Raw genomic sequence first — 13,671 nt, 5'->3', positions numbered from 1 at the left:
GCTTTTATTTCAACTGTGCTTCTGGGGAATAATGTCTGTGTCTGCTTACACTCAGAAAGAGGAAAAAGCCATGCTGGCAAAACTGCAGAGAGCGCGAGCGAACTCAAATGAGTGTCTTACTCGCGTCTGGGTACCGGAGAGATCCTTTCCACGCAACAAAGGCTCAAAGGCTTTCCGACAGATGGTGAGTGTGAAACAGATCGCTGCTGGGAAATAGGTGTTGGGAATGCTATACACAATGTTAACAGTCACAAGCATTGTACATTTATTAACTAGAGGCTAAACTAGCTTACAAAATATTTGCTAATAAAAAAGGTGGTAAGATTTCTCATTGTGGGAGAAGAACCAGCAGAACCAGATTTAAAGCAGTAATATTTTTATTTATTTGTTTATTGCCAGTTAGTTAAATAGAACACACATTCTGCAATGCTTTACAGAGATTATTTGCCCATCCACATGTATGCACACACACATACATTAGGGTTAAATTTTGTTGAGAGGAAGCCGGAGTACCCAGGGGGAAACCCATGCAAGCAATGTGAGAATATACAAACTCCACACAGTTAGGGCCGATAATGGAAAAGAAACCCAAGACTCAATGCTAGCCATTACACCATTCATGCAAAACCAAATATCGCTGCAGGAAATCAGCACTTTTACAAACTCGTACCCTATTACATTCCCTCCTTCATTTTTTGTTTGTCCAGGTGTTCCAAGTTTTTAAGTGGGCAGTGGTAGAACGACCTATGGCCGATTAGATCATCAGAATGTCTGCAACAGCACAGAGTATTTCAGGAGATGGCTGTGCTTATCCTGTTTTAGGAAGACCCTGTCCAGTAGTGAGACAATGGCCTAAATGTCATAGCGTGCAAGATGCCTGCAGTGCAGCTGCTAGATTTAAAGCAGCAATGTTTTTAAGGTAAAGTTGGTTTTTCCTTAAAACAAATTGCTGCTTTCATCTCATCCCTGCCTGCATCTCAGTGGCTATTATATATGGGCCTATGTTAAATTCAAGTCCACAATCTGAACAGTACCATCAAGTGACGACGTTATTGTGAAAGTGGTAAAACTCTTGCTTGGAGTCTGCAAGTAATAACTTATGAGCAAGGAATCTCTTAGGTTTGCCAGGGCTCTATTTTCTCAACAAACCTTTTAAACATACCAGTGATTTAAGCATACAGGCTGCAGCAAATCAAGAGGAATGTGTAGTCTTATTATGTAAGTGATGTGACAGCGAAGCTTGCGTTGTTAGTGTTTGTGGATTCTTTAACCTCACACAGACCGCTGATTTTCCCAAGGACTGAGCGTGAGAGAGGCCTCCCAGTGAGGGTAGGCAGAGACGACACAGGGACGCACAGCTCCTCTTGCAGAAACACTTAATTAAATAGTTTGTCAGAGTGCCTCCTGTGGGAACTGCCTAATGAGACGTGCCAAGGGGCAAGCAACGCTCAGCTAACATGCCTTTTTCTGTCAAATCCATCCTAACGGAATGATGCAGCCTTGTCATGTATACCCTAAAGACTGTCTATTGAAAACGTGTTACACTTCAGCAGTTTAATATGAACAAATCAAATAACAGCATGTGGAGTCAGGAGGTATTTTACCCATAGTCATCTCTTCTAGTATAAACTAAAGGGAGGCTGCTGGTCCTAGAAGTGTTTATAAAATCTGAGCACATAAAAGCTCCCATCCTCAGACCATCAGATGTAGATCTGTAAAATAAACACTCTAGTGACAGATGTATAGTGTCAGATATGTACTGACCTTTGGTGGCCTATGATGAACATGTCAAATCTGTAGAGCTCCCATGTGTCTCTATTTTCCACAATGTCATCCCAGCTTTAGTCTATGGGAATATTTATCTTGCTATTCTTATGCTGGATTTCACACTGCTGATTTACTCCTCTTACCAGCATTGGTGGGAATAGGTTCCAATGACTGTTACCCACATAACCTCCATAAACTAACCTACCCAATTACATCCTCTCTAAACAGTCCACACATAAGTTTATATATTTTCTTTCTTCACTTCACCAACATTGTGTGTGACTGGATCATACAGCCCACAAGAACCTCTGCACTCTGGCTGGACCAATATACAATGTGTAGCGCTTATCCTTGTGTATCATATGCCTGTTTCCCTATGAAGTGTAAGCTTGCGAGCAGGGCCCTCTTACCACTTTCTCTGTCTGTTATTACTCAGTCTTGTTTTATTACTATTTGTTCCCAATTGTAAAGCGCAACGGAATATGCTGCGCTATATAAGTAACTGTTAATAATAATTTGTCATTCAAAATTAAAAATGTTGGTTCTTATTCAGTTTCATTCTGTGCCCTTAACCAGTTTCCCTTAAAGTGGAACTAAAATCATATTTAACATATGTCATCTTCATTCATGGTACAATTGTCAGGAAAAGCTGAGTTCCCATTGGCTGCTTTGCTAATACATCCATCCATTGCTCAGTTCAGTATTATTAAGCTGGGTACACACCTGAACGATGACGCGGCGATGTGATGTAAAGACACAGCATTGCCATACACACTGAACAATCCGCCGTACAACGATGCAATGTATCTTTCATGCTTCATATAACAACGCCGTATAGATCTTGGACTCTTGCAGCACATCAGATGGGAAAATACAACCACCCAATTCATCATACAATGAATAGGGTGGATTTACCCATACACAGTATACGATGGTCGTTACGTCCGTCACGTATCGCAAGGTCGCCCGATATCGGCGTGTAGTGTGTACCCACCTATACTTGAGGTAAGTTGAGTCTGCTGCATGAGCCAATCAGTGTCTTTTAAAATCCAGGGGCCCCACCTCTTGGGAAGCAGCAAAAAGGCTCTGCAAGGTATTAAATATCTTAAAATCATGCTCTAGAAGCTGTTTTGCAGTCCTAATGCCACATGGCGTAGTGCGAAAGAAGAGAACCGGTTAGCAGGGATTTATAAATCTAGAATCCTTTTATTTATTTTTTTGTATTTTAAATAATCAAGCCCCTTTCAGAAATGTTAGTGTTCTGTCTTCTGCAGAATTACTGAGTGGGGGTATTCTAGGTATAAAAGTGAGGTCACCAGCATCTACCTTTGTTGCAGCACTCCTCCTATCTGCTAAAACAGTCTAACAAGGCAGCTTCCATTAACTGTGGTTCCTTGAGAATTCAATAATCTCTTCTAAAAATGTGCAGCCCAAAATTTAGGCTGAATATTCCTTTCTATTTTCTACATTGGCAAAATCAGCACATTACATGATTTTCAGTAAGCTGAGTCTTTTCTAATGTTGTGAAGGTTTATTCCAGATATGCACGTGCACAAATAAAATGCTTGGAAAGGGTTGAACACTTTTGGGCAACACCTATAACAGCCCATCCTTAACCTGAGCCTGCTTCATGCCTGGAGCAGGATTTTCTTGTATATGTACAGCTGTGCTGTGCCGTGTTAGAGCACTCCGTCCATCCAGTGCTATGTAATAGGGCTGAATAGAAGGTGCCGCCTTCACATGTACTGTACGATGTGGCTCACGGCGGCAGGAGGGGTTATCTTGCTTGAATTAGCAGCATAGCAACCGTACATGCATAGTTGGTTGTCAGGATACATATTGGTTCTTGTAAACAGCAAGAGAATGACACATTTGCTGAATACGTTTCTAGAAATGTGTGCAGACTGTCATATAGCAAAGGTCTTTCTGCAGATGTCTGGTCTGTTTCATAGATCTCTATCCTGTTGTTAAGAAGTACGGTGATTATGTTTGAAGTTCAGCAAAAATTTCGCTTTGTTTAGCTGTTTGATTCCACACTCATTAATTTATCACAGAGATATAATGTAGGTGTTCATACACATTTTCAGTGGATGTCTAGAAGAATCTAGTCAGATGACGTTATAAATAGAAAAAGAACAGCAGGGTCAGCATACATCCGCGTTGAATCCATAGCGAGAAACAGCACGTACACCACAATATCAGTAAGTCTGGTGTATAACGTCCCGGTACGTTAGAAGAACACATTTCTACGACCTCCAGGTTGGCGTCAAGAGCAGAAATCAAAGCTTTTGTCCAGCTGAGCAGTTTTTTACTGTGCGGTGCAAGTGGTTGTTAGAGGCCCATGGTGGCACTTACAGACCTGATGCCAGACAATGGGGTCTGCACAACAGTGATGCTGTGCTTGCCCTCGGCGGTGAGTCAGCCTCTGCTTGTACCACCCACATTGAGGGCCATACCACATTGGGCATAGTCCCACTTAGGCGGCATAAAATATTATCAGTGAGTATCTACTTTCTGCTGGAGGCAATGTGTGGAAAAGGCAGTCCTCCATCATGTTTTCAGGAACTGGCCAAAGGTGAAGGCCTGGGCGGCAATATATAATTACATTTCTATATTACAGCAATCCTCTAGATCCAGTTATCTTTTAGCTTCATCATTCCCCCTCACATTGGCATCATGTTACCAGGTATATAGTAGGCCAAATGCTGGTGGCAACTGGAAGGCACAACTCTGGAAATCCTCAGTGACCTCTCCTTTATTTATTTTTTATAATAAAACCCCCTTCTTCCAATCTATGGAAACTATTTATTTGCAGACAGACTTTTTTTTTTTTTTTTTTTTTTTATACCTAGGTTTCTATGCTTAAGGGATTGGAAAAACTTTGCTCAAACAATCCCATCGCTGGGGCCCCATGTCTGGACTTCTGCTTAGATCTGTGCATGCTCCCAGACCTGCACAAACTCTCTCTTACAGGGAATCTATGTTGCATTTTACCAATGTACTGTACAGTACTGTAGATATACCCTTCTGCTATAGACTATACTATGCCTCACTCCATCTTTTTTACTTGTTTATTTTGTTAGCTCCATTTCTAGTTTGTCACCATCTTCTTTTTGCTTCCTGTCTGTATGTGGTCGGTAGAAATTTTGGGTAAAAAAAAATATGTAATGTGGGAAGACGAGGAATAAAAATGAAAGGTGCATCCAGATTCCCTCTGTTTACCTTTTGTCACTCTATTTAGGTTTCCTCCATATTCTGATATAAACTGTATAACTCGTAGTTGTAGTTCAGCAAGCACTGAGGTGCCACGAGCGATCTAGCCCAGGTCTGGCCTATGTCAGAGCTCTGTTTACAAACAGTCCTCCAGTTTTTGCTGTGCCAAACGTGACATCACTGCTAGATGACTCACCGAAATAATAAAGGGTTTTAATTGTTTCCTGTGATATATTACAATATACCGGTTCTGAGAGCAGATGTGTGTGAGAGAGTTATAAATAAACTGGATGTGACTAATTGCCCAAAGTCTGCGTGTGAGCTCCAACGATCAGCTATTTTGATCACACTTATTGTTTCTGTAGACAAAACAAGTCGTAAAATCTTATAGAACATTTGACACTATTTACTGTATTTTACACTTGAGCAGCTTCTCAGTTATATACGGTATAAACATGGGTAGCATTGAAATAAAGCAGCAAGAGGCATTTGCCCAGGGCCCACAATTACAGTAGCCAATTTTCAGGTAATTTCTCGCTGTACGTGTCCCCATTAAGTGCACAAAACAAATCACTTATTTTTGCTCATTGACTATTGTTCTTACCATCCATTCTTATTGTTCTGGGTGTTATAAGTTAATATTTATTGAAGATAAGTTTTTAAATGCAGAACAAATATGGAATATTCAAATTCAATAAATTGCTAAGATGGGGCTTGTAGTGCTGCAAGGTTTGCCGAGACAGTAGAGTGCCGACCCGTGCTATGCGTGCTAGCTCGCCAGCTATGCAGTAATGGAGCCGGTGTCAGAAAGTCGTTATTAATTATTATGGGGTCAGATGTATCAAACCTTAAAGAGAGAGAAAGTGGAGAATGATAAAGTACCAACTAATCAGCTCCTAACTGTCATTTTTCAAAGACCGCCTGTAACATGACAGAAGCTGATTATTTAGTAGTTTCTCTCTCTCTCCACTTTATCTTTCTCCAAGGTTTGATACATCTCCCCTTATATCACATGTGTATGAAGGCAAGTAAGCCCTTGCTAAAAGAGGGGTTTCCCTTTTATAAATGAAGTAACTTGACTGAAATGAAACTGTTTTCCTGGAACAAACTTTACATATACAGTACTTACCCTGCCTAGGTGTTGCCACTCCTTATTACCAAACCTGTTATAAAACTTTTAAACAAGGATTTTCAAAAATGGGTATAGTCAGAGTAACACCCGAGAACTCCACATAAGGGGCCTATCCATTAGCAGATCTTTCTCTACGATGAAAGACAAAAGATTTATCCCTTGAAAATTCCTGAGGCTGCGGTGACAGATATCTGTCATGTACATGACAGATTTTTGCAAACGATGACCGACGAACGATATTGCATGACATCATTCAGGGAGTGGATTTTCTTTTATGTTTCTATTAATTTTCATTAAAAATATCATTCTGCGTTTACGGCTCGATAAGCGATAATTGACCAACATGTTGGAGAGACGAAAGACACAATTTGTCGGCCGCGGGAGTGCGCATCTGTCATCGTTCATCATTCAAATTTATCTGCTAATGGATAGGCCCCTTTACATCAAACTCCACATTTGGAATTCTCCAACATCAAGTAATATAATTTAGCAACAAATTATAGGTAGGCCATTTATTGGATACAGAGCACCAACACATGTATAAATAATTTAAAAAAAAAAAATCAGGGCCTAAATGTCAAATTGTAATTTTATCAAATGGCTCAATCCTGAATTTCATGAGGTCTTTCTAATTTGATACACATTCCTTTGTGCATTGCATATTCTCTGTACATAGAGGTGCAGCACACTGGGACAAAAAAGTCATAGAAATGTGAAAAAGAAAGGAAATGGTGCTTTAGAGTTTGTCTTCTGCCACTGAATTAACATATGTTAATTCAATAATGTTATAATAGTTTGAATTGCTCTTGCAACACCTAACGTTCTGTATTTTATGTAGTGACACTATGATGATTCAAGTGTATCTTACAGCATCTTGGGGTGATTGATATTTAGACACATAAATAATGTTAATATGGACTATTGGATTGATAGATTACATATATTATTAATTTTGGGGAACCAGATCATTTGTGTGTTTGAATTGATCAAAAAGTGAGCATAATAAGGTTATTTAAATGCTTACATACAGTATTAATATAGCAGTATTAATATAACCTGTATTATCACAGGCGTGGGGATTATTATAAATGAGTTGGCATATATAATTCTGTACAGTTGCGTCCCCTCATAAAACGTTGTCTGTATATAAATATCATCTTTCATCACTTACATTCATAAAAGATGCTATACGTTTGCTAGTTAAACACAATGCCTAATTTTGCCTGGATGTTTACACCCATCAGCCATACCGTTAAAACCACTTGTCTAATATTGTGTAGGGCCCCTCGTGCTGCCAAATCTGTTCTAACCCATCTAGACATGGACTGTACAAGACCTCTGAAGGTGTTTTGTGGTTTCTGGTACAAAGATGTTAGCAGCAGGTTCTATAAGTCCTGTAAGTTGTGAGGTGGGGCCTCCATGGCTCGTATATTCCAGCACATCCCACAAATGCTCGATCGAATTGAGATGTGGGATATTTGGAGACCATGTTCCTCAAACCATTCCTGAACAATTTTTGCAGTGTAGCAGGTCGCATTTTTCTGCTGAAAGAGGCCACTGCCATTAGGGAATACTGCTGCCATGAAGGGTGTACTTGGTCTGCAACAATGTTTAGATATGTGGTACGTGTCAAAGTAACATCCACATGAATGGCAGGACCCAAGGTTTCCCAGCAGAACATTTCCCAGAGCATCACACTGCCTCTGATAGCTTGCCTTCTTCCCATAGTGCATCATGCCATATCTTTCCCAGGTAAACGACACACACGCACCAGGCAATCCATGTGATGTAAAAGGAGAGGTGATTCATCAGACCAGGCCACCTTCTTCCAATTATCCATAGTTCAGTTCTGACGCTTACGTGCCCATTGTTGGCGCTTTCTGCGGTGGTTCGGGGTCAATATGACCGGTCTGCAGCCCCATACGCAACAAGCTGTGATGCATCGTGTTTTCTGACACCTTTATATCATAGCCAACAGTAACTTTTTCAGCAATTTGTGCTACAGTAAGTCTTGTGTGGAATCTAACAGACAGGCTAGCCTTTGCTCCCTATACGCATCAGTAAGCCTTGGGTGCCCCTAACCCTTTTGCTTGTTCACCGGTTGTTTTTCTTTGGACCACTTTTGGTAGGTACTAACCACTGCATACACTGATCACCCCACAAGACCTGTCATTTTGGATATGCTCAGACGTAGTCGTCTAGCCATCACAGTTTGTCAATGTCGCTCAGATCCTTACACTTACCCATTTTTTTATTGCTTCCAACACATCTTCAAGAACTGGCTGCCTAATATTGTTTATCCCACCCCTTGATAGGTGTTAATGTAACAAGATAATAATGTTACTTACCTGTCAGTGGTATTAATGTTAGGGCGGGTGGGTGTATATCAGTAAGATTCATCTAGTTTAGTTCTATCATGGCCCTCCCTGCAGATTGGTCCGCAAAACTTCCACAATATTCCCCAAAGACAATTCAAATGTGCGTGTGTATGTATGTAAGTGTGTGTGTGTATGTATATATATATATATATATATACCCATGTGTATATGAATTAGTATTGCAATATAGATTTTTTTTTTTTTAATAGCAACTGAATAATTTTTTGTTTAGCCATGTATATAATTTCTAATGCAATGATCAATAGGTAGATAGTTATTATCTATTGATCGTTTCGGACAATATCTGTTCTATTTGCAACAGCTGTATGGGTGTCCCTCTTTAGACATAACAAGTGAATAATTTATCCTACTTGTAACAATTAAATGGATGTTGCTGTTCAAGCATCCATATTATTGTATCATTTGTGACCTTCTGATAAAATAGGTGTAATTCTGGTTATAGCAAGTGAGTATACATCTTTGTTTGGACATACAGTATATGTTCCACCAATGAAATAATATCTTAGTATATCATTAGTAACACCCTAGCAGGGGGTGTTGTTTCTAATTGTAATGGTTGGATTAATGTTACTGTAAACTCTCCTGTTAGTAACATAGAAATCAATTTTTTTTTTCGTGGATATATGTTATTTCTTTGGCGGATGTAAATTTTGTTATTTGGATCAGCATTAGCATCTCTATTACAAGGGATGGATGTGATATAATAATATGACCATCCTCCTAGATTGAATCTTCTCTAGTAAGTAAATGATTTTTTTACGGAGCATGTCTCCTGTTTTTCCTTCTCACTATCTCTAGTGTAATATAGTAAAGTCCCCTGTTTTGCCATATTAATTGTTAGCACAGTGTAACAATATTATTGGTATTATAAGACTATTTAGTAGCAGAAACCCTAACATGCATTTCACTTTTGTCAAGGCATGATAAAACGCGTCAGGATTTTTTGCTGTTAATTATTTTTACAATACCAATAATGTTCTAAGAGCTCTACTCTCTAATCTCTTATGTTGATTTCCTGAGAAAGATGCACTCTACTTTTTGGATACAGATGTAAGTTAGTCCTTGTGCAATTAAAAAGTTTTGAGGGTCCAATAACTATATGCCTGCAGAATGCATTAACATGAGCATGGCAGTTCTAAAATGACATACTTCTCTAAAATATGTTCTCTCTTCTCAGGGCATTGATGAATCAAGCAAAGACAAGTAAGTAGAAGATGTGAACTGCTTATTTTTTCTTTTCTACAGACTGGCACAAATCCCCCCTACACTTGTTCTATCTTGGTATATCTAAAGCTAATTTTCAAAATATGGCCTGGAACTTCGTATAACACGCTTACAGTCTAAATAAACTGCTGCCGTAAATTTCCTTTTGTGTCAACAAGCTAGCTGTGTTCTTTCTATTGATTGTGTTACTAGTACTCTTCGTATGTGACATATTGGAACTCCAACACATAGTAATGCCACATGCAGTTGTTAAGAAATGGCCTTAATGACTGGTGATCAGTTGATTATTGGGCATATGTTGGTTAATGTGGTCGGAAGATGACCACAGATGATAGCTGTTAACCACGCTGCCACCTTCCCAACACAATAGCATCCCCCTAATCAATGAGGGAGTGGTCGTATCCAATGTGGCCATCTGCAAACAGTAGAACCAGTCTCTGCGTGGCCATAGACCTCACACCAGTTTGGTTTCTTCTATTGCAGCAGGAACACACAGGAAGCTCTAAATCCAGAAGATGAAGTTGATGAATTCCTGGCAAGAGCGATAGATGCTCGAAGTATTGATCAGTTACGGAAAGATCATGTTAAAAAATTCATCCTCACTTTCCAAACCGCAGACCTGGAGAAAAAGGTAACACTTTGCTTGTCCAAAGGGAATCTCTTTAAAAAGGGTGCGGTATGTTAAGTCGACATTTATCATGTTGACGTGCATCAGGTCGAAATGTTGACAGTGACCATGTCTACATTCATCATGTCTACATGGATGACATATCGACATGATAGAATGACAACCTAACGTCCCTGGTCAACTTACCTGGTCCCGGCAACTTCGGTGTCGTCTTCTGGGTCCCGGCGTTCACATGTGCACACGTCTGACAAGCGGTGGTTCTAGTAAGTATTGTTTTCCTATCCTTAATCTCTACCCCAAACCCTACCCTTAGGGTCTCACCCTAAGCTCCCCCTGCAACCTGAACCCGCCCCCCCACCACGCCCACCAAAGTGCCTGACCCGTCCAGTCATCCTTCTGAGAATGTCGATATTTGAACAAGGCGACATTTTGGATTCTGATATTATGAACATATCGATATTCTGAGGTGTTTGTCAACATGTTGAACTATGTTAATATTATTAATGTCAACAATGTGAACATGGTGTCGACATTATGGAAATCAACATGGTCACTTGTTCATTAAAAAATGCATGGTCAATAGAAATTGCTTTACCTCCATAACTAAACACAACATTGTAACAATGTGTGACCTTTCTTTTTATTCCCCAAAAACTATTGTTTTTGCCCTTGTAATAGACATAAAATGGCTCTTTGGATTCGGAGCTGAGATATGTTGTATCCAAGTGTAAGAAATATGAACAGCTCTGTTGAGTGACCCAGACGGATGGCGGGTAGCTAAAGCTGTATATAATTAGTAGTGGTGACAGGAGAGCTTCTACAAAGCAATAAGGGAAGGCTGTTGGAAGATGGAAAGCCCCTATAATATGCCTGTCATCCACATACTTCACGAAAACAATGTTGCTAGTTGCTATTACCAGCAAAGTTGAAGATCTTGTTTGTTTGGAACAGGCACTAATGTTTTTAACTCAAAATCTTTGTTTTATTCATACATGTGTCATACAAGATATTTCAAAAAGATGATGTACCAGTTAATCCATCTCCAGTACTCAGTAGTGGTCGCCATTTACTGAGAATGCAGCCTATCAACTCAGTAGGGGCTAGTGACCTCAATAAGACCTAAATGGGTCCACTTTTGAAGACTATAATTGAAAACATTACCTCTGTAAAATGCTATGGGATGTTTACTAAACCGCGCTGAATGTGGTAATTCCACATAATTGTTTTTTTTATTTTTATATTCTGATTCTCTAACATGAAGTGTCAGTAATGTTTCCAGATGGTTCTTCTTTAACTACGTGTTACCTTTACAGAATTGATATGTATTAGCTTATTTATATGTCTGCCACTGCAAATAATATGTCTAACAAATGGAAGCATTTGATTTCTGCTGCAACTCAGGAAAGTATAGCTGGAGAAGGGATGGGGTCTGTCTGCTGTGAGGAAGGGGGTTCTAGAGCCACTCTGATCAATACATTGTGTCATGTGATTCTGGGCCTGATTCAGTAAGGATCGCAATAGCAATTACGCACAAAGTCTGACTGCGAACAAATGCTAATGATTGCAATCGCAATGCCATACGCAGCCTAACATAAAGACACCCACCTCACCTTACACACATCCATAATACTTAGCAAAACTGCACCCGTCATCACCCTCAAATGTTAATTCCTGTCAATCACTCTGCAATGGGTCTGTGCAGTCCCGATCACAGTGGAGTGTTCGAGCACTGCATACGCATGAGCACAACACACAATCGGCCAATTGCGTGCGTAATCACAACAGCGAATCAGGCCCTCTGTCCACTGCATCATGTGTCATGGTAAACACATGGCACTGACCAAACTGTAAATGGTTAATAGCATCTCTAACCACAACTAGAAAAAAAAAAATAACCAGAGAGATATGTCTGTTACATAAGCACACCTTGTATGTAGAGGGGTTGCAACTTTAAGTCTGTAGTTTTTATTACATTTTTCAATTGATTTACAAGATAAGATGGATGCCATGCTGTCAGATTATATAATTTAGAAGAGTTCTCAGTGACTGTATATTGTAGCTGAGAAATCTATACGTGTGCCTTCAAGTCTTCCTCACTTTATGTATCTTGCAGTATTCCAAGAAAGTGGATGACCGCTTTGGAGGTTATGTGGCCTGCACGCTGCTGGTCTTCTGCTTCATCTGCTTTATCCAAATTGTCATATATCCCCAGTAAGTTCATAAATGTTGGTGTCATGTTATTTTTATATAACATGCAAAAGATAAAGTAATATAAAATAACAAAAAAGTTATACAGCTGCTTTACGAGAGTATGCTAATCTATTTTGCATAAATAAAATGCTAATCTCTCTATTAAAAAAAAAAAAAAGATATATATATATATATATATATATATATATATATATATATATATATGTGTAATATAGGTGGTTTAATAAATAAGGTAACAAGATCTCTCATTGCATAATTTTATTTAACTCGTACATATACGTATAATAAATAGTATGGCTTTGGTACAGATTATTTTTCCACATAGACCTCATACTTGTCTAAGCATTTGTTCCAATGGAACACCAAGGCATCTATCCCGGCATAGAAGAAACCAGTGTCAAGCGCCTGAAGCCAGGACATGACGGCTTGCTGAGCTTCACCGTCGTTTGCAAATCGCCTCCACCCAGGTGCTTCTTCTATGGTCCAAAAGGTCAGGGCTGTAGGGAGGATGGTCCAGTATCTCCCAATGGTTGCGCCGTAACAATTCACATGTGTGGTTGGCTGAGTGTGGCCTGGCTTTAGCAAAGGCATTGCACCAAACCAGTTTTTGAGACATGACATACACCTCGACAGGTTGGTGATGAATTTCATCTGCTGATGTACCCTGAAATCTAATCACACTATGCACTTCAATGTTTGGCCATGTTTCCGCCAGCCCCACCATCTTACAACTGATGTTGGGACAGTATGACTGATATGATGCACAGTCTAATGCCATGAGTGGAAGCAGTGGTGTATCTGCTCTGGCCTGGCAGGGGATCAGAATTAAATAGAGAACATTACACATGTGAGAGGTCTTGTTACCTACGTACTGAACCACACTCATGTATTATATATATATATATATATATATATATATATATATATATATATATATATAATACATATCATATCTTTTGAAGTTTTTGTTTTTTTAAATAAACAGTCTTCCAAAAGTAGCACAAGGGCCTCAACTCATTCCCACTCAGTCCTGCGGATCTGTAATTCTCCATGGTTCTCTGCCTGTAGTTTAATGGGATCTGCGTCAAATGGAGGTA

General features: G+C 39.5%; 1 protein-coding gene across 2 annotated transcripts in view; it reads left to right on the top strand.

The window, feature by feature from the left end:
• ADCY6 (adenylate cyclase 6) overlaps window positions 1–13,671 on the top strand; it is a 208,836-nt gene that overhangs the window by 175,738 nt on the left and 19,427 nt on the right. For both annotated transcript variants that reach the window (XM_088478990.1, XM_088478923.1), the window contains 4 exons: window positions 56–184; window positions 9,689–9,714; window positions 10,219–10,366; window positions 12,477–12,574. In XM_088478990.1, coding sequence (XP_088335116.1) covers window positions 56–184; window positions 9,689–9,714; window positions 10,219–10,366; window positions 12,477–12,574 — 401 coding nt within the window. The remainder of the gene's footprint in view (window positions 1–55; window positions 185–9,688; window positions 9,715–10,218; window positions 10,367–12,476; window positions 12,575–13,671) is intronic.

This window comes from Taudactylus pleione, unplaced genomic scaffold, assembly GCF_031769625.1.
Source record: "Taudactylus pleione unplaced genomic scaffold, aTauple2 ptg000005l, whole genome shotgun sequence".
Classification (NCBI taxonomy): domain Eukaryota; kingdom Metazoa; phylum Chordata; class Amphibia; order Anura; family Myobatrachidae; genus Taudactylus; species Taudactylus pleione.
Note: the sequence above shows the minus strand (reverse complement) of the source record. Positions and strands in the feature narration are given on the sequence as shown.